The sequence below is a fragment of the Rhinolophus ferrumequinum genome, chromosome 9 (assembly GCF_004115265.2).
Source record: "Rhinolophus ferrumequinum isolate MPI-CBG mRhiFer1 chromosome 9, mRhiFer1_v1.p, whole genome shotgun sequence".
In the NCBI taxonomy this organism is placed as follows: domain Eukaryota; kingdom Metazoa; phylum Chordata; class Mammalia; order Chiroptera; family Rhinolophidae; genus Rhinolophus; species Rhinolophus ferrumequinum.
Window position 1 is genome coordinate 25196132 of NC_046292.1, and position 23973 is coordinate 25220104.

Here is a 23973-nt window from a genome sequence, read left to right on the forward strand (position 1 = left end):
CAGTCATTTGTGTCTTTCACCAAGAATTTTGTTCTTGGCCTTTAGTGACTGTTGAAAGCATGGTTGTCTTGACTCGGCTTGGTAGCAGTGGTTTTCACTCTAACCTGGCACCGAAAAATGAAGTGTGTGTCCCTAATACTGAGATCAGTCAGTTTGGCCCTCTGCGCCTTTGAGTAAGATGTAGAAAGGATAAGAATGATCTCGGCTTCCAGTTTAGCAGTAGTGAATAAGGCTGTGGTACATATTTATTTTATTTCTGGACTATATTGTTAATATTTGATGAACTGATCTTTTATTATTCCTGCTGATGTGATAAGGAGAACGAAGGAAGACAAAGTTTGAAAGAGCCTTTTCACTTATCAAATACCAAGTGTTCCCTCCATGGCTAAGCTACGCACTGTGCAAAGTACTGAAGGTAAAATGGAGAACAGATCAGACATGATCTTTGACCAGTTCATATTGTAGCCTCTTGGATTTGGTATCCTGAATTATTAAACATATTTGATAGGACTCTTGTGTTACCTAACAGTCATCAAATATAGTGCCATCGAAAAGTGTGCTGTCCTCTTGGCAGAACAGAGACAGTCCTTAGGCCTGGGCAAGGGACAAAGGAATGGAGGCCCCATGGCGTCAGTCCTCAGGGACCTTCCTATTCCTTCAAGATTATGTTAGAGACCCATAAACAGGTGAGACTAATTTAAGACCTATTTTTAAAGTAGGTGTTAGGCGTTCACAGTTGAAAATCAATTAATGTAATCCATTGTATCAATAAAATAAAGGACCAAAACCATATCATCATCTCAGTAGACTACACATAGTAAAGACATTTTTAAAAAAATCCAAACTTTCATAATAAACATCAATAAACTCGGAATAGAAATAAACTTTCTCAATTCGATAATAGATACCTATGAAGAACTACATTATCATCATACTTAAAGGTGGAAGAAATACTGAATGTTTTTCCCCCAAGATTGGGAACATGACAAAGATGTCCACTCTTGCCACTTTTATTCAGCATTATGCTGGAGGTTCTAGCCAGAGCAGTTAGGCAAGAAAATGAAATAAAAGGCATCTAACTTGGCAAGGAAAAGGTAAAACTCTTTTTGATACGATATGACCTTATGTAGAAAAACTGAAGGAATCCACTAAACTATTGAAGTAATAAATGAATTCAGCAGGGCTACAGGATACAAGATCAGTATATTAGGTTGGTGTAAAAGTAATTGAGGTTTAAAAGGTTAAAAATCATTGTAAAAACTGCAATTACTTTTGCACAAACCGAATATAAAAATGAATTGTTTTTTTATATATTAGCAATGAATAGTTAGAAGGAAATAGAAAGCAGTTCCATTTCCAGTAGCATCAACAAGAGTAAAATACTTAGGAATAAATTTAGCAGAAGTGCAAAATCTGTACTCTGAAAACTACAAAACACTATGGAAAGGCATCCCATATTCATGGGCTGGAAAACTTAAATATTGTAAAGATGGCAATTCTCTCCAAATTTATCTACAGATTCAAAGTAATCTTTGTCAAAATCCCAGCTAGCTTTTTGCAGAAATTGACATGCTGGTTCTAAAATTCATATGGAAATCTAAGGGACCCAGAATAACTAACACTGTCTTGAAAAAGGAGGAAGTTGGAGAACCCATAGTTTCTGATTGAAGATGTACTACAGTGCTACAGTAATCAAGACTGTGGTATTGGCATAAACATAGACATGACAGATCAATGGAATAAAATAGAGAGTACAGAAATAAACCCTCACGTTTATGGTCCGTTGATTTTTGACCGAGATGCCAAGACATTTCAATAGGGAAAGAATAGAATAGTCTTTTCATCAAATGGTACTGGGACATCTGGATATCCACATACAAAAGAATGAAGTTGGACCCTTACCTTGTACCATAACATAAAAACCCAAAATAGATCATATATTTTGTAAGAGCTATACGTATAAAACTCTTAGAAGGCAACTTAGGAGTAAATCTTTGTGATCTTGGGCAAATCCTTCTTAGACATAATATCAAAAGCATAAGCACAAAAGAAAAAATAAGATAAATTGGACTTCATAAAAAAATAAGCATGTATCTAATAAGGAAGGGACTTGTATTCAGAATTTATAAAGAACTCTACAACTCAATAAAAGGACAAATAATTTAAAAATGGACAAAGGACCTGAAAAGACATTTCTCCAAAAGAAGGTACACAAATAGCCAATACATATAAGAAAAGTTGCTCAACATCACTAGTTATTAGAGAAACAAAAATCAGAACCTCAATAAGATACCACTTTATACACAGTAGGATAGCTATAATAAAAAAGATATAAGTGTAGAAGATGAGAGGCATGAGAAAACCCTCACATATTAGGGTGGTGCAAAAGTAATTGTGGTTTTTGCAATTTTTTTCTTTAACCTTTTAAATCGCAGTTGTGCACCAAACCTAACACTTACAGTGGGAATGAAGAATTGTATAGCTGCTTTGGAAAATAGTCTGGCAGTTCCGCATAAAGTTAAGCATAGAGTTACCATATGACTGAGCAGTACCACTCCTAGGTGTATATACCCAGGAGACGAAAACAAAAAATACATGCACGTTTATAGCAGCACTATGCATAATAGCCAAAAAGTGGAAACACCCAAGTGTCCATCAGCAAATGTGATATATCCATACAATGGAATGAAAAAGGAATGTAGTACTGATAACATGCTACAACATGTATCAATCTTGCAAACATGCTGAGTGAAAGAAGCCAGTCACAAAACCTCACATATTAGGAGATTCCATTTATACAAAGTATCCCACAGAGGCAAATCTCTAGAGACAGAATGTGCTAAGTGGTTGCCTACGACTGTGGGGTGGGGTTGCACCTGGAAATCAGTCTGTCTGTACAGCCTGGTGTAGGCGAGCTCTAGAGCCGGGAGTCCCCTCAGAGAGGCTGGTGTTGAGCTGCTCCTCTGGGAGATGGATGCCTTTCCAGGCAAGGACCGTGTTTTTTTTACCCTTGGTCATTAATGTTCATGTTTCTTGTTATTACTCTTGTTACACAAAGCTCTTTGTTCGCATCAACTGGCTGTAGCTTTCCTAGTTTAGGCTCTCTGAAATCATCTGTAGCAGAAACATTCCTGCTGTCTTTGGCAAGGGACTTCTTTTTGCACTGGAAGTTCTGAGACAGATTTCAGGCAGAGCCCATTTCTGTTTTTTGCATGTGTTATGAGTTAGAGAAAGGGTGGGGAAAGAACTGTTGGCTGCTTTAGTTAAGCTAAACATCTCAGCTTTGCTGGTTTAAGATAATTATGCTTCAGAGATTGATTTTTATTTTTAACTGATCCAATTCACAAGAGACTGATGAGTGGGGTATAACATGGGGGTAGCGGTGAGGTCTGTGTTTGAATTCTGGACTTCATTAGCTGTGGAACTTTGGGGGGCAAGTTAACTCTGGTTTCCTCTTCTCCAAAACAGGTACGGAATGTTGTACTTAAGAAGGTTTGTGTGTATAAAATTAGATAATGCTGAATGTTCGTAGCTCCCTGTCTGGCACATCTTAGGAAATGTTAGCAGTTATTACAGATAAATAAAAGTGCCAGGGAATCAATTTCCAATGGATATGAATCTACCAGGAAAGCCAGTGTTTGCCTGGGGCAGTCTCTTCTGGTAGACAGGTCCATCCAGAGACCAGATTCTAAGTTAGAAGGATGTTTGGTGAATATATTCTAGATATAGAGCAAGAGGAGCTGGATGTTCTTACGTAGGAAGTCCATCAAATCAGGGTGGCTGAACTGCCCTACTTGAGGAAATAATGTATCCCGGCCTCTCAGGAAAGTTCCAATTTAAAATCCTTTTCCCCATTGTCAACTTAAATATTCTGTAAACTGTACGTTGCTAGATACAAATGTCACACTCACACCCCCAGCCTGTCGCAGCCCAGAAGCAGGTTAAAAAAACTTTTTGTTTAATGATATGCTAATTTTTAGGTTTGAATTCTATGGTTCCCCTACTTCTCGATGGATATTTTTCTTTTGACAATTACTATGAGTCATTAAATCATAGCCTTCTCTTTCTCTGAACTTAAAGAAGATGCAAATTCTTTATGCTTCAGTTTTCCCCTTTCATTATTTATTTCAGTATTTATTACTAAAACTTATGTGTTTATAAACTCAGGTCACAGATGTTACACATTTCAGTGTTTCAGTGTATCTTACAGTATTTACATCTTAGAGACTTACGTAAAAGGATTCTGTCTTATGCTGAGACTTTTGCATTTCTTTTTGGAGGGTTATCTTTTGGGAAGATTTCCATAGGTGACTGTTTTTATCCATTGTTTTGACCATTTCCTTTTAGAGGGTGATATTTATTGCTCCTGTTTTGAAATTCTTTGGGCTTAGATTTGATTTGGGTCCTGGAACCCAAATTAAGCAGATTAAAATAAATGATCATTTGTAATATTCCTGCTTCCTTGAGTTAACACCTGGCTTTTCTGATGAGCCCTTGGAGTAAGAATTATTAATAAAAGTTTCATGAAGTTAATATGTTCTAATAACCTAAGAAAAGAAGATAACGGCACCTCTATGCTCAATTGTTGAAGTAGCCGCTGTGTTAGTGTTTATCACACTACCTCATACTTTGTTTGCTCTCAAATTGGTTGTAATATGGACATTGAAATGAGAGTTAACACCATGAGAAAGGCTCTGAATATGCTCTCCAAGGTCCATGAGATCTCTTGGAGAAATCCGAAATCCTGTGAGGTAGTACGTTTGATATTAATGCAAATGAGCAACGGGAAAAGAGTGGTTTGCCCAGCAGAGCCCCGTGCAGACATTAAATTACAGCAGGGAAGTAGTTAGGTGTCGGTGCCAGAGATCAAACCGTTCACCATCAGGCTTTAGTTCCCTGGTCCAGCTCAATCTCCATACTCTTCAGTGGTTTGAGAGAGCGGTAAAAACTGTTTTGAATTTATTTTTACACGTTAGGATGGCTGTGTATCTGTTTTATGTTATTTTCAGGTTATAGTATGTTTGCCTTACATTTTTATTTGCTTGACTAGTAGTAAATCCTCTTTCTATAAAAATAAACAGTTAAGTATTTTCTTTGAAGACCTTTTGAATATGAGCCTAGTATTTATAGATTGAAGGATAGTTGTATGGTTTCTGTGTAGCCTGGCTCTTTAGGACTGCCAATGTTGGAACCTCAGGGTGGCCCTTTGAGAGGCTTTATTTGGCACTACTTAGTTTCAGGAACCCAATCTCCTGCCACATATAACTGCTCAATAGGCTACCCTCAGGGTTCCAAACATGGGGCAAACTGTAGTAAATACTCCCAAAATGTTCATCAGACACCTACCATGTGCCAAGCACAATGCCGGCATAGTCAGTAGGGATACCAAGAAGAAACTTAATACGAAGTAGAAGGGGGGGAGGAGTAATTTAATTCTTCCTTATCTTTGAGAGTTGTTGATTAAGAGAAGTTTGGTTTTGCCTTCTCTGCCAATATTATTCCTTTTTCTTGGAGTTGAAAAATAAGATCTGTGTTTTGTGATACACAAGCCATGTAATTATATATCTTAAGACCTTTGTTTTGTTTTAAGTAAAATGCATCTGTTCTTCTAAGAGCTGTGTTCTTTCAAGGACCATTGATCTGCTTGGTAATTAGGTGGTTTGGGTGGAGAAGCGTTGGGCTTTGAAAAGGGTGATGGGTCTGGAACCTATCCTCAAGGGGCTCTCAGAACAATTTGAAAATGAATCCTTGCTCCAAGTGACAGAATTGTATCTGAAATGCTTTCAGAAGGCTGTTTGAAATTCTACACTTGGGTTTTAGATGAAAGGGGAGAAAAAGAAAGAAAACAACTGTTGTATAAATACAAGAGGGAGGAGGAGGACATCCTGCAGCTGAAAAAGGGTTTATGAAAAAGGACTTCAGGGCTTAGTGACTCAGAGCTCACTCGGAATCAACATGTGTGGCTGCCAGAAAGAGAAATGGTAGATTGAATAGTGACTAAATAGTTCTATATTAGGCTACGATTTGAGAATTACATTAAGTTCTGAGTATCCCAGTGAAGGAGGACAAACAAGAATTGGTTCAATGACAAACAGGGTAATAATGTGGATGTGAAACCACATCATCTGGAGAATGTTGGGAAGTCGCGGATATGTGGAGCATACCAGACCCTTAACGGGGAGTTTGGGAACTAGGTCTTAGGTTTCTGCATCCTAACATGCCAAACGTAATAGATAGTAGTGATCACTACTATCAATAGATAGTAAGTATTGATCATTACTGTCAAATAGATTGTACATATTGGTCACAAGGTGGATTCTTTTATAATGCTGTTGTAGGCACATGGCTACCTTACCTTGAGGAGTTTTTTTTTTTTTTTTTTACTCAAAGTAGTTGTGTTTTAGGAGGCACCTTTTTACCTGTGGCACATTTTATAGCCATGAGCTATGTAGGGACTGCACTTTTTCAAAATAGTCTAAGCAAAACAGCATGTCCAGAAAGAGAGGGCATTGTTGAAGAAGCAAAACTTTCTTTGGGGGAATTATAGTTGGAACAGAAACCATGCTAGGTACTCGTAACATGTAAAAGGTGTTAAATTGATTTCCAAGGTAGTATTTGTCAACCTCACTTCCCATTATATTTTTAGAGCATGAAAACAGTAGAAATGGGAAAAGCTATTTGTATATGAAGTTTGAAGGTCTTCAAAATAGAATTGAGAGTTGTTTTGAATGAACTTTGGTAATTTAATCAGCTGGCTTTAGTTATGATTGTCCCTACCTTATCCTAAAATATGTGTATTTTTTATATGTTTATGCATATTGAGAGAAGAGACCTCACATCTTTTGAACACTTCACTTTCCTTTTCATGTGGCTTACTCTTTCTTAATCTTCAGATGACAGCTTAAATGCCATCTTGACCATCCTGTCTAAATAACTACCACCCTGCATGAATTTGCCAATGTCATATGCTCTTTGTCTCCTTAGTACTTACCAGAATTTATGACTACAATTTTGCTTGCTTTCTTATTTGTCTACACCTCTAGATTGTAAGCTCCGTGAATGCAAGGACCAATCTACTTTAACTCACCTTTGTTCACCACCGTTGTCTAGATAGAGTCCTCTTGAATGAGTTCAGTGTTTCGTTGATTTACTTCCAGCTGTGGTTTAGATCACCCAGAGTTCTTCCACTTAATTCTCAAGATATAATGACGTTTTTAAAATTGGTTTCAGTTCACATTAAAGAAGTTACAGGAGTAGGTGTCACAGTATTGCCACTCTTGAGTATACTTGTCCCGTCTAGTAAGCTTAATATATAGAGATGTGTTAAGATTGGCTCTATGAGTATTTAGATGACAACTTTTTCTCTTAATGAAAATTAGCTGCATGTAACTTTACCAACAATTGTCACCCCAATAAACTTTAAAAAAATTAAAAAATTAGCTGCTTAATTTTCCGATTTCTGGAGGTTAAAATGAGTATTTCCTTTTCCACTAACTGTTGCCCTTTCTTTTTCTTTTAAAGTCTGATATTGTCCACCTGTTGTGTAAATGATCTAAAAGGATTTTTATTTTGGCTCAAGCTAAAATTGAAAATGGGACAAAGAAGTTGCTAGGCAGACAAAGATATATCTCTAAACTTGTGACGGAAAGAAGCCATTCAGCAAGAATGAACCCAGGGAACCCCAAAATACACCAAAGGCCAACCAGACAAACAGTGTATTTTCAATATTCAGTTTCTATAAATTGCTCATTTACATTTCCACCTCCTATCCCGGAGTAACTTATTCCTCTACCCTGGCTTTGTACAGTGACACTGCTGGCAAAAATCAGCTCCAAATTGCAGTATCTTTGACCTTGCTAGAGCACACAACAGTTTAATCCTTCTGGCAGGATCTAGACTGTAGGTCTTTGGTGTCCTCATTAAGCAATCTCTTACTCATCACCCTTTGTCTCTGGTTTCCTAGCAGTTTCTCAGTCCTCACTAAATTACGTCTCTGAGATTATGGTTGTTTCCCCTATGAGCTGGAGTTATAACAGCTTCCTGGACTTGTTGCCTTTCCCAAAACTCTTAAAATCCAAATAAAAAACTGGAATAGAATAATTAGAAACAAGTATCACTTTTTGCTTTGTCTATATCTCTTGCCTCCTTTACCAGCTCCTAAACTCAGTAAGGATGTAGAATACTTACATTCATTCATTCTACAGATCTGTGAATGCCTTCTGTGTGCCAGACACTGCTCTGGAGAGGCAGTGTATTATTAGTGGTTAAGAACACTGGCCTGGAGCCAGGTTGGCTGGGTTCAAATCCCAGCCCCACCACCTAAGGCTGTGTGCCCTTGGTTAAGTTAGGTACCCCATGTCCATATCCCCATGTGTAAAATGGGCTATGGTAATACTCTCCTTGAGGATAAAATAAGTTAAAACACATTTAAAGCATTTGTTCTTAACAAAAGTTCATAAATAACAGAAGTAAAAACAGTGAATCACTGAAGTAATAATTAGTAAAAGTTTATTGTGCACATACCAAAAAGACCGTACACAAACTGGGAGCACTCAAAACAAAAACGAGGACTGACGCTCAGGGGTATGTTATAAAGCAGCTTATATAGTGAGAAAGCAGTACTATTATTCACAGTGATTGGTTAGAATATCAGAGTTTTCAATGGTTACTTCATATCAACCTTGAGAAACTGTTCAAGTTTTGTTTTTGATTTCCAGAGGTGTAAGCAAGAAATGACATAGGTCAAGGTCGTCTTGCAAAATAAGCTTAAATTCAGCTTTTTTTGTGTGACTATACTGGTTTGTCTGTCAGGGAAATTTCAAGGCTGGTCTCTGTTTTTATTTTAGCATTGTTCTGGGCTTTAAATAAATAAAGATGAGATTTCTGCTAGTGGAGAGCTGAATTGATTTCTCTGAAGAAAAAAAACGTAAGGTGTTGGATTAGACCCTAGAGAATGACTGAATGGCTACTTCTGGTTGGGTGGCCAGGGTAAACCTCTATGCAAATAGCTTTTGAGCTGAGATCTGAGTAACCAGAAAATCTGTGAAGTATTGGAGGGTGAAATGTTTGTTGATTATTATTTTCCCTTCATAAGCCAGGAGCCGCATCACTTAAAATGATCTTTTAAATGATGCTAAGCCGTGAAACAGCCAGATGTGATGGAGCAAGCCCGGGGGTTTTGGCCTGGTCTGGCTGTCAACTAGCACTATGATCCCTTCTTCCTCCTGGTCTTTGGGGGACACATGCTTTAGCATTTCAAGTTTTTGCTCCTTGGAAAATGCCCAAAGTTCTAATAGGGTATAACGGAGAATAAGTGAGTCGCCTTGACAGTGTACCTTGCTGACCAAACTCAGCGGTCACTTGTCAGGGCAACTCTGAGGCCCTCTGTTCATTGTTGTGGAGGGGGGAAGAAAAGGAAACCAAACAAACAAATTTTTTTTTTTTTAAGATTTTATTGGGGAAGGGGAACAGGACTTTATTGGGGAACAGTGTGTATACTTCCAGGACTTTTTCCAAGTCACGTTATTGTCCTTTCAATCTTAGTTGTGGAAGGCACACCTCAGTTCCAGGTCCAGTTGCCATTGTTAGTTGCAGGGGGCGCAGCCCACCATCCCTTGCGGGAGTCGAGGAGTCGAATTGGCAACCTTGTGGTTGAGAGCCCGCGCTCCGACCAACTGAGCCATCCGGCCACCTGGGAGCTGAGTGGCAGCTCATTGACTTCATTCTAGTTGCAGAGGGCACAGCTCCCTGGCCCATGTGGGAATCGAACCGTCAGCCTTGTTGCCCAGAGCCCACGCTCTTAACCAACTGAGCCACCCGTCTGCCCCACAAACAATTTTTTTCATGGGAAAATAGCCCTGGAAGAAGGTTGACTCTTGATGCTAATGACTAGCTAGAAGAAAAGTAATGGTTCTTCACTTTATAAATTACTTTAGTCCTATGTTTATGAATAGATATCTTGTATTTTACAGGGTGTGCAGTATGTGCTGTTGTGGTATTAGAATATTTAAGAATACTCTCACAGTTTTAAAACCTTTTCTTTGGAAGTAAATATTAAGGATATGTCGCATCGCTTTAAGGTCCAGGGATTAGAGGAATGGTCAGAGGTGCCACATACACCATAACCAAGATAACATTGCATAGGGTTTCTTCTTTTAGAACTTGGGAAGCCTGCCTTAGGCCATCTCAGGTCAGCTAACTTAGTTTGCAAAACTTGTTTGCTTATTGAGAAGAGACTGCACCAAATCATTGCTAGCTCCCCTCATTTTTGCCAGTCATTTATAGTGTTCCTCAGTTGGAGTTACATGTCAGGTTTTCTGTCTGCTGCTGTGGTTTGGTCTGTTTGGGATTGTACTGCTTAGAAATCAAATCCTCCTTGAGGAAAGGGCAAAGAATGTTTTTTTTTTAAATAAGTTACCTCTTCTGTATTTTTTTTAATGTTTCTGAGTCTCCAAAGAAATTCAAGTTCGCAAAGGGACTAATTTCTTTGAATCTGTTTTCTTACATTAGGTGTAATTGAAAAGTGACTGACCCTCTCTGCAGCGATGTCAAAAACAAACAAATCCAAGTCTGGGTCTCGTTCTTCTCGTTCAAGATCTGCATCAAGATCTCGTTCTCGGTCATTTTCGAAGTCTCGATCTCGAAGTCGATCTATCTCTCGTTCAAGGAAGCGCAGGCTGAGGTAAGCGGTTGTGGTTGTATATTGATGTAATCATTGTATCGGGTCTTTGAAGATCTTTCGTTAGACTCTTTCTGTGAATGTTAAATGGAGTTGGGGGTTTTAACTTGAGGTGGAGGGTTGGGCTGTAAGATATTCCAGGTTTCTTCAAATGCTGCAAATCAAATCAGCTTTGCTTGAAATACTGTTCGCCTAATTCCTTTTCTCCTCTGCCAGCACATACTGCTGCTCATCTACTTCCGAAGAAAGAGCATTTTATTTTTATTTGAGCTGTGTACTTCAAATCTCTACATCTGATTATTTTTCAGTGAAGTATTTTTGGAGGCTTGGACCAAAGTTTATTTTCATCATCAGCAAAGAAAGGATAGCTAAGAGGATTAATAGTATGCTCAACATTGCAAGGGAAAGAAGTCCTAACCCACTAAAATAATTAAACCTTAAAAAACTTACCAGGAGTCTTTTGTGTACACTTGATGTGCCAGTTACTAACACGCTGCATCTGTTTAGTGAACACATCTTGAAACTAATCTAAAATTCACTATTGTAGACATCACTTTGACTTCTTACTAAGTGTTCAAATGATTCTTTTGAATTTATTGCCAGTATTCTTTAATTCAGTCAGTTTTCACACCTTTAGGTGGGATTTCCCTATTTCAATTATGTCTTGGAATAGGATGCCAAACTTCCAGCGTCTTTTCCTCTTGATGTGTTGTGAGTTGGGTTTTTCATTCTTTGAATCTGTTTTAATTTTCTTTTGTGAGCAGATAAGAACTTTTCAGTAGATACAAGTTTTATGTGTGCTGTAGGGATGTGTTGATGTATTTAAATACCAAAGGGGAATCTTTACACAACTTCATTCTTTTTGGCAGAATTGCTCCAGGCAATGAGGTAATTTCTCGGTTTTGCCACTTGGAACCGCTGTTGTTTCAGATGAGTCTCTAGAATCCTGTTCTTAAATGAATTATGAAATTTAAAATAAACCTCAGGAAAAGTTGTTACTAAGCTTTATTTTTGATGGTTCCATAGTCTATAGTACTTCTAAAAGAGTTAAACAAATGGTTGGTGGGTTTTTTCCCTCTCCTCCTAACAAAAACAAGTTAATTTCTTAAATGAAATCTGTGAGAAGCCTGCCTGAAAATTAATTTCAGACCAGAAGTTGAACAAAAAGGTAGATGTGCCTAAATGTTAATGACTCCAATATAATATAGAATAAGAAGTTAAAATTTTGAGTCTCTCATTCAAACAAAAGAAATGCTAAGGTTTTTTCCCTTTTTTAAACATAGCATTACACCTTGAGGATAACAACCACTTCTAGCTTTTTTCTCTCTGCCGTGTTTTTTTGGGTATGCATTTTCATCCCAAACTTTGTTCAAGCCCTAGGCTAGATAGAGTCTGTCTGTTGCCCAATTGTGTCAGAATCTATATAAGTAAAATTCTGTCCCACCTTCTCGCCCTCCCAAAAAAGAAGAGGGAAAACCCACTAAATATACTTAACATCTACCTCAAGAAGTTGCTGTCAAGGCCTTGGGCAGAGACTCTAAGTAAATTCCTACCTTGCACCCAGAGTTTTTTTGATTTGGGCTGTTTAAATCTCAGTTCTAGCTCATTTGGTTCTGAAAGGTAACATTTTAAAACTTAATCTAGTAAGTGGAAACTAAATAATTGGTTCAAAAACGAGGCTATACAACCAAAACTGAGACACAAAATTGAACTGACACAAATCAGATTGAAAAATGTTAATCAACTCTGAAGTATTTGTGTGAGCTGGAACTCTGGTCCTTTCTGTCTGGACAGATCGCTTTATTCTGCAAGCAAACAAGGGAAAAATATGTCAGGCAGGCTATATGTGGTGGGGTAGTTCTAGAGCCACTTTATGTGATATCTTACACCTAGAAGATTGCTATTTTGGAGGAATTTCTCCACTAGAAAACATGTTTTTATACTTGATTCTAGTCTGACTTTTGGTTTTTAGAAACAGATAAATTTGCCACTGGATGTTCAATTCTTATTTCTGGCTTATCTGTTTCATGATTTTTTCCCTTTTGTTTTCCCTCTCCTACAAGGAAAGTGTACTATCCAGAGAGTTTGAGAAACCATGCCTTTAAATTAACTTAACTGCTGAGTTCTACAGAATTGGAGAAAATTGATTGTTTCCTTGTATTTCACAGACTGTATCCTTTTAAGTGACTTCTCGTAAATAACTTCATTTGCAATCTGCAGAGACTCATGTTCCTGCATCTGTGCAATGACTGCGGGTTTTGGATGCAGTATGCCACAGGGCCCTCACTAGTAATTGGTGACAGAAGCAGCAGTAGCCTCTGAGGATGGGAACATGAATTAACCCTCCTTAGTGCTGGAGGTGCATGACCTCCTTCAAGTATAGCCATTTAATTGGGTCAGACTCAATTTCATAGCCTGCACCTGCCTCTTCCTCCTTCTTTTCTTATATTAAACTGTTTTCGAATGAAAAGTATGGAAGGTAAGTTTTTTTGTTTTTTTGTTTTTGTTTTTTTAATTGTACGTAAATAGCAACCATTAACAACCAGAAGTATGATGCATGTTTTCCAGTTACTCTTATTCTTGGAGTAGATAAAGAACCTGAGCACCACGGGGTAATAAGTAATAGAAAACCAATCCCATTTTATTTCCTTTAGATTAAATTAAATGTAAGTTTCTTCTTTAAAATACCATTTTGTTTAGTTGTTAAAGCCTTTCACATTTGCTACATGGAGTTATTTATATAACAAGGAAACACACAAAATGCATCTGTTCCCAGTCAGGCCTGATATGAGGCCTGCTGATTAACTAAAGGATTTTTATTCTGTAGGTAAAGAAAATAGTTTTGGAAGGAATTTTCTAGTAATTTTACCTAATTCCAGCTAACTACTTAGCAGTACTGGTTAATGTTAATGATCTATATCATAGCTGACAAGACAGGTGGTATCCAAGAACCCCCAGAGGGTTTTTACACCAACAGGTATAGTTCTGGGCTTTTTGATGGCAAGCAAGGCTTCCTCCCTGTTATTGACAAGCCTGGCATTCATGGACATGTAATTTTTACAAAGTTAGGTCACTGTTAAATCCTCGTGGTTCTGGAAATGTTCCTTCGGTAAACTAGAGTTCTATATTTTTAATCAATGAAGAACACAATCCTAGACTTCAGGTTAACTTGAAAGATGTGCAGCAGGGGTAGGGTTTTTGTAGTTCCTCTTTGCTAATCCATCTCCTGTGTACTCGGGTGTCTTATGGTCAGATAGTGCCCTCTTGTGGCACCTAAGTAATATCTTGTAGTTCAGCCGCAGAAACTGACCTAAATTAAATACGGAGAACATTTCCAGGTCCCAAGTAAAAACAATATTTATATGCTCTGCTCATCTGATTTTTGTTAAAAATCTTTAAAGTTTTGCATAGATTCATTCTCGAGGTCCCTAGTTAAGTGTTCTTTGGTTTGAAGATACGTGTTTTTACAACGCCCGGTCTTAGTGGACTCTAAGAAATGAGCCCTGCACAGAGAGGTGAATAGGGTGGGGAGTAGAGTGTTATAACAGTGCAGAGGCCAAAAGACCTGAGTAGTTACCGGTAGGTACTACAGCTTGTGGTTCTTCCTCACTGCCAGTGACCAAAGGACCTGTAAGCCCCGTGCCTGTGGAATTCAGAGCAGTCAGTATACTCTATTAAAGTGGTCTTTGTTTAGTTTGCTACACTAAGAACATGTCACTGTAGAAATCCATCTCCGTTTACAATGTGCTGTAATATTAATGCAGCAATCTCGGTATCTCGTTTGTTAAAGAAGTTTTTATCTATATTTTTGTACTTAATATGGGCCACAAGCAATGGGATTAAATATTTAAGTGTGCACCCCAAGAGCAGGAATTTCAAAATGTAACTTTTCTGTTGGTAGGTTTTTCTTGAATAAAAATGCCTGTGTCAAAAATTCAAACATTTCCTCTCTCCCCATCCGCCTTTCAGTTCTAGGTCTCGTTCCAGATCATATTCTCCAGCTCATAACAGAGAGAGGAATCACCCAAGAGTGTATCAGAATCGGGATTTCCGAGGTCACAACAGAGGCTATAGAAGGCCCTATTATTTCCGTGGGCGCAACAGAGGCTTTTATCCGTGGGGCCAGTATAACCGCGGAGGTTATGGAAACTACCGCTCAAATTGGCAGAATTACCGGCAAGCATACAGTCCTCGTCGGGGCCGTTCCCGATCCCGGTCCCCAAAGAGAAGGTCCCCTTCACCACGGTCCAGAAGCCATTCTAGAAACTCCGATAAGTCTTCCTCTGACAGGTCAAGGCGCTCCTCGTCCTCTCGTTCTTCCTCCAACCACAGCCGAGTTGAATCTAAGCGCAAGTCTGCAAAGGAGAAAAAGTCCTCTTCCAAGGATAGCCGGCCATCTCATGCTGCCGGGGATAACCAGGGAGACGAGACCAAGGATCAGACGTTCTCTGGAGGCACCTCTGAAGATACAAAAGCATCTGAGAGCTCGAAGCCATGGGCAGATGGCAGCACGTACAGTGCTGGTAGTGCATCCCGGGCCTCGGCGGTCTCCGAGCTGAGTCCCCGGGAGCGAAGCCCTGCTCTGAAAAGCCCCCTCCAGTCTGTGGTGGTGAGACGGCGGTCCCCCCGTCCTAGCCCTGTGCCAAAGCCTAGCCCTCCACTTTCCAGCACATCTCAGATGGGCTCAACTCTGCAGAGTGGTTCTGGGTACCAGGCTGGGACACACCAAGGTCAGTTTGACCATGGCTCTGGGTCCTTGAGTCCATCCAAAAAGAGCCCTGTGGGTAAGAGTCCACCGGCCACCGGTTCCACATATGGCTCGTCTCAGGAGGAGGAGGCCGCTGCTCCAGGAGGAGCAACCTATACAAAGAGGCAAGTATCTTGTTTCCCCGCCTGGTTCTGTTTATCTCACCACCTGGCAGTTTAGTTGTAATGTGATCTAAGTTAGGGCTCTGATTCATCATAATAAGGTAATCCCCATTTCCTAAACTTTTCATTAGCAAACTTGAAAAGCGTCACCCAAGGAAACCTTAAACTTAACTCTAGCTTTCCTACCTTCCTGAATTTGTATTGCAGCATAAAGTTTCTTTAGACTTCTCTGCAATGATGTTTTCACATTTAAAATTTGCCTTGGATTCTGCCAATGTAAGCCAGAGAGAACTGTAGAGATTTGTGGGTCAGCTATCAAAAAAATACGGTCTTTGGTCCAAGTGAATGGCCATTGGAGCTGTTAGCCTCTCTAAGACCCACCCTGTGATGGATCTACATGGTGAAGAGCTGCACCCTCGCACCCTCACACCCTCCCGTTGAGGAGACTGGGCAGGATGGGAAAGTTCAAGGCTTAGTCCAGGAAGGCCTTGTTGTAAAACCGCAAGGTGGGTGTATGTCCCAGTAGAAGCCATCCGGGCTGCGTGTTAGGACGTGACAGTGCTTCCGTCTTTGTACCCTGGGGGACATGGTGAGTTGGAACCTGAATCTTTCTTTGTGTGGTTGGATGGACTGGGACAGCAGAGATGTAACAGGGACGTCACTTTGGGACCAGATTGTCAAGAGGGACTTTACCTACCGGCAAGTGGTTTCCCTTTTCCTTTTCTCCTGTTAGCATATTCTTTGATGTCCTGCTGTCCTTTGATTCTGTTTACCATATTAACGTAACTGTAACTTGGTTAGACTTTTCCATTAACGGTACAAATGAGATGTTCAGAATCTGTACTGTCCAGCCTTCAGTAAGTCTACCTTAAAATGTAAGTTTGTTGTTCCTTGCCAAAACAGTGAGTGTCCTTAGGAGACGTAGACTTGGGCATGAGCTCTGCTTTTCCATAAGAAAGAATAGCATGATTTCTGCCCCCTCCCCTCAATTAACATGTATTTTGTCTTTATTTGTGTTTGCAGTATATTTTATATTTAGATCTTCTAGGTGACTTGAAGCAAATTTGAAGTCTCTTTTGAGACTTGTATTTCCAAATGTGAGTTGTATAAAAGCAAAACAGTCCAAGGTTGAACATTCTGTGTTAACTTTGCTGAAAGCAGATTGTAAGTGACTGAGTGAAGGTTGGATAAGACCTTAATTTTTTTTTTCCTAGACCACTTACAGGTAAGTAGGTTTTTGTTTTTCAGTATCCTAAAAATTACTTCTGTTGTTTTCTTTTTGGTTGGCTTTTGTAAGATACAGCTCCACAGACCATATATTTTTCTCTTAAATGCCAACTTCCTACATCTGTGATGGGCAGGTTTTTTTAAATTACTAGAAAGGAATCAAGTAGAAAGCCCTTTGGTAACCCTGGAATCCACAAGACAGGTTTGTTCAGAGATTCAAAACTTAAGACCATATAGTGTTGTTTTACATCAAGTTGCTTAAGAAGCCTTTTGTGTGTCTCCCTTGTGTTTTTGTAATTAGGTATCTAGATGAGCAGAAGACAGAGAATGGAAAAGATAAGGAACAGAAACAAACAAATACTGATAAAGAGAAAATGAAAGAGAAAGGGAGCTTCTCTGATATGGGCTTGAGTGATTCGAAAATGAAATCTGATCTGTTTGCTCCCAAAACTGATTCTGAGAAGGCTTTTCGGGGTAGCCAGTCTCCCAAAAGGTATAAGCTCCGAGACGACTTTGAGAAGAAGATGGCTGACCTCCACAAGGACGAGATGGACGACCAAGATAAGGACAAAGCTAAGGGGAGGAAAGAATCTGAGTTTGATGATGAACCCAAATTTATGTCGAAAGTCATAGCAGGTGCAAACAAAAACCAGGAGGAGGAGAAGTCAGGCAAATGGGAGGGCCTGGTGTATGCCCCTCCAGGGAAGGAAAAGCAGAGGAAAACAGAGGAGTTGGAGGAGGAGTCTTTCTCAGAGAGATCCAAAAAGGAGGATCGGGGAGGGCTCAAGAGAACCGAAAGTGGGCACAGGGGGTTCGTGCCTGAAAAGAATTTCCGAGTGACCGCTTACAAAGCAGTCCAGGAGAAAAGCTCATCACCTCCCCCAAGAAAGACCTTTGAGAGCCGAGAGAAGCTAGGAGCCAAAGGAGACTTTTCCACGGGGAAGTCTTCCTTTTCCATAACTCGCGAGGCCCAGGTCAATGTCCGGATGGACTCTTTTGATGAGGACCTTGCAAGGTGAGATGCAGTCCTTGATCAGGACTTTAGTGGCTTAAGTGGTGTCTCCCTGAGGACACTCATTGCCCCTGCCGTCCAAGTTTCAGTGCTGATACCCTCAAGTCTTCCTCTTTTTAGTGGAGAGTGTGTGTCCCTGCGAGATTATGTGTTGGGGTCAGTATCACAGGGGTGGTGAAGCCTGTTTCTTTAGTGACTGACTTTCTGGGTGCTGGGTCCCCTCTGCTGCTTTCTTGCTATCTGTCCAGCACCACCACCCCTTTATCGTATTTCTTCCCGAATGTGCTTAAGATATCTTTTGCTGTAGAGCCATCCAGGATCTGTTTCTCCATTCTTAACTAGGCTACCAAAGTCTATTATTTATAGACCTTCACCATGAAATAATGTAGAGTTGGGACTGTAGGGTGCAGGGAGAACTTCAGGAAAAGCGGGGTGAGGGCCAGGCTGTTTTTACTTGCTGTAAAACCTGTGTAGTCTATTGGAAGTCTGCTTGAGCCACATTCCAGTCACATCCCACTCTTCATTGTGTCACTTCACTGAATGGCCCTGGCTGGCCAAGCTAGTTGATCTTTTAAAATATATTCGCATTTTTGTGCATATTAAAACCAGCAGTGACCTCCCCCCCCAAAAAACACACAAAAACAAACAAACAAAAAAAAAGAGTCACTGAGGTTTAACACTTCATCCTGCCTATTTGTTCCTGTTAAAGATTCCCAGTGAAAAGGGAAGAGAAGGGCGGTTGGTTAGCTCAGTTGGTTAGAGCGTGGTGCTAATAACACCAAGGTTGCTGGTTCGATCCTGGCATGGGCCTCTGTGAGCTGCGCCCTCCTTAAAAAGAAAGCAAGGAAGAGAGAGATTTTGCATGTCTTTTTGCTGTGATGCAGTGAGGCTACTTTGAAGTTTGGTAGGGGGAAAGAAAGGAACTTTGTGGATAACTTTAAAACTTTGAAAAAAACACACATTGCATTTTAATGGTTTAAACGTTCTGACTTTCTGTGTATCTTACTATATTGGGCCTCTCTGTGTTTCTTTTTCAGACCCAGTGGCCTATTGGCTCAGGAACGCAAGCTTTGTCGAGATCTGGTGCATAGCAACAAAAAGGAACAGGAATTTCGTTCCATTTTCCAACACATACAGTCAGCTCAGTCTCAGCGGAGCCCCTCCGAGCTGTTTGCCCAGCACATAGTGACCATTGTCCACCACGTCAAAGGTGAGTCGTGGGCTCCCGGGCCCCGCACTCAGCCTCCTCTCTGAAAAGCAGAAGGATGAGGGGGTGTATCGGGAGCCTTCGGGGTCCCGTTATCTTACAGAAAGGGCCTTCAAAGCTAGGCACTGGCTTGAAGGAAATCCCTTCTAGGAAGGAGTTTCCGTTTTTTAATTACAGAGCTAAACATTCTGAATTGCTAGTAGTAACCTGTGATCGTTGAGGATAGGAAAAATCCTTCACATGAAGGTTTAAAATGCTTGTAAAAGGAGGTGTGAAGAGTGGCTTTTCCAGCACCTCTGTGTCTTCCTGTCCAGCAAGTGGAAGCCTCTAGGGTTCTCTTGTGGTGTGAATTTCTTCCCCACATTATTCTGCCATCTCCTGGGCACAAGAAGGAGGGTGGGTTGGGGAATGGCCCAGAGAAAGTGATACAGAAGCTGGGTTGGGCCAGTTACAGATTCCGTCTGAAATTTAAACTCAAGCTGGAGTTGCTGGTGTGATTCAAACGATAGTAAGCTCCAGGGTTTCTCTCTTTGTGTCCATGTCCTGAGATCAGGGAGCGACAGTGGCATTCCAGTGCCCAACATGGGATTGTGTCTGAACCAGCTGCCTTTCCTTCCTTTTTTCACTATGTTTGTTGTATGAATTTGACTACTTTAGTCACGTCTCTGTGGCTGCGGGTTCATGCCAAAGAGTTGAATATAGTGTCTGCCTTTGATGGCATAATGTGTTTTTCTTTGAATCCCCACAGAGCATCACTTTGGGTCCTCAGGAATGACATTGCATGAACGCTTTACTAAATACCTAAAGAGAGGAAGTGAGCAGGACGCAGCTAAAAACAAGAAAAGCCCAGAGATACACAGGTGAGGACCCCAACCTGATATACTGGAGGTGATCATAAAAGACTTATCATCACTTGTCTTGTTTTTGTGACATTAGGTGCATTTGGCAGAATTTAGGGTAACTTCCTAAAGAATGTAGGATAGAAGTGGGCGTTGATAGTTGTCAGTGGAAAGGACACGCTTTGTGCCACAAGTTTCTCATTTTGGGCCTGAGGAAAACAGTGTTTTTGATGTAGATGAACCTCTGTATTCTTGGGAGAGGGCAAGTGGTAACCTGAGTTCACTGAGCTTTCTGTAGGTAGAGAAAACGTTAAGTTTCTTTAAACAAGCAGTGTATTTCAGGTATCAGTTTTTCTTTTGGAAGTATTTGCAGTGCATAGGGGCCAGGGGTGGGGAAGCTTATAGGATTATGTGAAAGAGTTTAAAAGCCCAGTAGGTTTCAAGAATATCGCATTGGTTGTGGGAGTCTATTTAGCAAATAGGGACTTTGTCTAGAAACAAAGCTGGCCTTATCTTTAATTCCTTAATAGTCAACTCTTGCAGGATGTAGGAGAACCATGTTTGTACAACAGTCTTGGATTTAGGGTCTTTTGGGGTCGTGTACATGCCAGGCAGTTGTTTCTCACCCAGACCTAATCTCATAGGGGAATAATGGGCCATTACATTCTAATTCCCAAGATGAAAACTGCCCTTTGAGATTAGCAGGCCATATAGATAGTCTTGACGTGAACTTGAAATTACAGACATGTCTGTAGGTGAGTCTGGCTTCCTGGACGTAACATTACTGGGAGGGAATAAGAAGTGTTTCTGTTTGAGAAGTTGCGATTTATTTTGTGTGTGGATGTGTACACATAATGGGAGAGTGTAAGTATGTGACCAACATGTATGTCAGTTATGAAACTTAATAAAAAGGAATGCCTGTGATTCCATTACCCAACTGATGAACTAAAATACATACTATGTTCACGCTGTGGAATACTAAATAATTTTTGTGTTTTCAATTTTAGGAGGATAGACATTTCCCCCAGTACATTCAGAAAACATGGTTTGGCTCATGATGAAATGAAAAGTCCCCGGGAACCTGGCTACAAGGTGAAATGTTGCTTTGATCAGTAATTCCAACAAAATGAGTGCGTTGGGCATGAACTTGACAGAAATGTGTTTGTTTAAATTACTCTCTACTTAAGTTTGTGTTTTTCTTTTAAGGATGGGCATAATTCTAAAAATGAACTACAAAGGGTTAATTTTTATTAAATGTATCAACAACCTTTGTGAAGTGGTTAGAATATGGTAAATGACCCCAAAGTCTATTGAGGTGAGCTTGAGAAAAAAAAGAGAGGAGTTTTGGAACAAGTGCCCTTGATGAGAGAAGAAACTTTTTGTGATATTTTTCTGCTTGTAAGTATTATCAAATCAACTATATACATGCGCTATTTCCAACCATGATTTCAAAAAAGACATGCATGTCAGAGGAGAGTGAAATATTCGTATCTTAACTTAATAGACTGTTTTAAGCAGCTAGTCCAGTTTTTTCCTAACATTGTACCATATCTGTCATCTGTTGGTTACTGTTACTTTAAAGCTAAACATTACTTTGATAGCCCAGCTACATTTGCAATGATGTGCACGTAAACACTGTTATTAAGAGGTTAAAGCTTGTATGCAGTCTTTTGCTGTGAAATACTAGATTTGGGGTTTTAAAAAAAAATCTTAGTGTTTATAGACCTTCATTCACATAAACAGTTGACATTTAAGAATTAGAGGTGGCTCTTCAATGCTACTGAAACCTTTTCTAAAAATAGTAATCTTCAAGTTTTCCAAACAAAGTTGTCTTATTGGTTGAATGTGATGAGAGGCACTCTTGCACAATCTCTCTTCTCTCCCATCTCCCTTTTCTTTTTCTCCAAGTATCCGCCAGCTTGACGAGTTAACATGTTGAAATGCAAGGTTTTGAAACATCAGAAGACGTCTGGTCCTCTGTGTCTCACAAAGCCAGCTCATTAGAGGTGCTGTCTGCACTCACTGCTAAGGGAGCAGCGGCTACATTTTTTTTCTTGCTTTCTTTTCTGTCTTTGGAGGGTGCAGGGGCCCGGTTAGCTCTCTCAAAAGCAGTGGTGACACACTAAAACTACTGACTACCTACCACACTTATTTCAACAAAAAGTTTAGTGGTTTGTGTAAGTAAAATGTTAATACAGAGGGAACTGCTCATTCCTTCCTCTTTTAGGGAGGTTTTACTTCCGTGAGACAAGTCCTAGTATATAATGTCCCTGAAACCACCTTGCATCTCCACTCTTGCTGAGTTTCCCAAGAACTGTTGAAACCCTTGCTATGCTGGTTTGTAGTGGAAGACGATAGGTGCTGCTAGGCTCACACTGTGTCTTTAGCATACACTTCCTAGAAAGTTAGCAAAAAGATTTTTTCTTTTTCTCCCCCCCTTTTAAAAATAAACTTTGACTTCATATTGCCACTTTATGAATTACCCATTATGGTTTTTGATACTCCCCCCTCTCAAGAAATTTCTCAGTATAACCACGCATTTTAAAAGGCTGCCTAAGTCTCCCACTGTCTGTCATTGGACTCAGTCCTCAGAGATGATTCCAAGTAGAGGATAAGCCTGGGGTGGCTGCTGCAGTGTCGGTAGGGGCAGGACAACACGAGCATTTCCACTCCTGATGGTGACTAAGCCGGAGCCACCCAACCACCTCCAGAGCTGGTCTGGCCGTCTTGACTTGTGGAGGCGAGTCAGATCATTGTGGGGCCACAGAGGAAACAAAGCAAGATCAATACGTAGCGTTTTTTGGAGGCTGTCATCATCATTACTGTAGAGAACTGGTTTGGGCTCTGAGGGATCCTCATGAAGTGACTTCTTGGGACATTCTGCATCCTTCCCAAGCGTGCGAGGTGCCTCACAATCCCAGTGCTTCTCTGCATTGGAATCTTAGCCGCAGTTTATGGGGTGGTTGAGTTGGTAGCCCTGAATCCCCAAAACCTTCATTTTGATTTCTCTCTTGGCAGACTGAGGGAAAATACAAAGATGATCCTGTTGATCTCCGCCTTGATATTGAACGTCGTAAAAAACATAAGGAGAGAGATCTTAAACGAGGTAAATCAAGAGAATCAGTGGATTCCCGAGACTCAAGCCACTCGAGGGAAAGATCAGCTGAGAAAACCGAGAAAACCCATAAAGGATCAAAGAAGCAGAAGTACGTAAGCCTGTCTGTCACCTCGTTCAGACTCTTCAGTGGAGTCTCTCGCCTGCCCCCTTTAGGCTATACCTTCCAAGCCAGAGAACTTGGGGATTAGGAATGATAGCAACTTGTGCAGTTTCTCCTTTTACCCCATGGAACTAACATCAAGGAAGATCCTAGTTTGAAAACAGAACTTTTGTATCTAAGTAGGTGTGATCCTTGTCCAAAGAAGGCTTCCTGGGAGACCGGCCGTTCATTTGGCCATAGGGACAGCATGGAGAATCATTTGAAAATTCTTTCTGTAGTTGTTTTAGACACGTTCTTGCTCACCCTGAATCTTCGTGGGGAGATTATGTTTTAGAAATGGCTCAGAGTACTTGTCAGGTGCTAACACTTGTCAGAGAAACAGTGTGGAACCAGATAGGACAAGATTGTTGATCTTAAATGCCTTGTAAACTAGTTCCAAGAGGTTATTCTTTAAACAAAGGTAGCGTTGTTGAACTTCATAGGGCGGCATGCGTGCCAAGGTCCTGTTGTTTCTGTTTACATTTTTGAAAGTTCCATGACTTTTGAGTCATGTCTCGTTAAACGTAGCAGAATCGAAACCTCTGGATAGCTCCGATTTCTAGTAGTCTGAGTTAATCATCTGAGTTATAAAAATTCTCGGACAAATCCCTTTTTATGAATAACTGCTAATAGGATTAAACTGTTGTTAAGTTCTTGAGCTTCTCAAACGTGGGGGTGGGAGGTGGGAGAGGGGCAAGGTGTTTTTCATGATGGAGGAGAATGAGGGATGGGAGGACAACAATAGGTCACTGACACTTGACTGGCTTCTCCCTGTAAGGCCTTCTGTACCCCTGAGAGCCTTGCCTTTCTGCCACCTTCAAGGCAGCCCGTAACAGCCTTCCCTAGAGGTGGGGCTGGCACTGACCTTCCAGTCCATAGACGGT

The 23973-nt window shown here is 40.4% G+C and overlaps 1 protein-coding gene across 2 annotated transcripts in view; it reads left to right on the forward strand.

Moving 5' to 3' along the window:
* The window catches only part of THRAP3 (thyroid hormone receptor associated protein 3), a 65222-nt gene that overhangs the window by 36372 nt on the left and 4877 nt on the right, over nt 1-23973 (forward strand). For both annotated transcript variants that reach the window (XM_033113707.1, XM_033113705.1), the window contains 7 exons: nt 10510-10681; nt 14648-15550; nt 17076-17789; nt 18824-18996; nt 19742-19853; nt 20840-20924; nt 22851-23038. In XM_033113707.1, coding sequence (XP_032969598.1) covers nt 10545-10681; nt 14648-15550; nt 17076-17789; nt 18824-18996; nt 19742-19853; nt 20840-20924; nt 22851-23038 — 2312 coding nt within the window. In that variant the 5' untranslated portion in view covers nt 10510-10544. The remainder of the gene's footprint in view (nt 1-10509; nt 10682-14647; nt 15551-17075; nt 17790-18823; nt 18997-19741; nt 19854-20839; nt 20925-22850; nt 23039-23973) is intronic.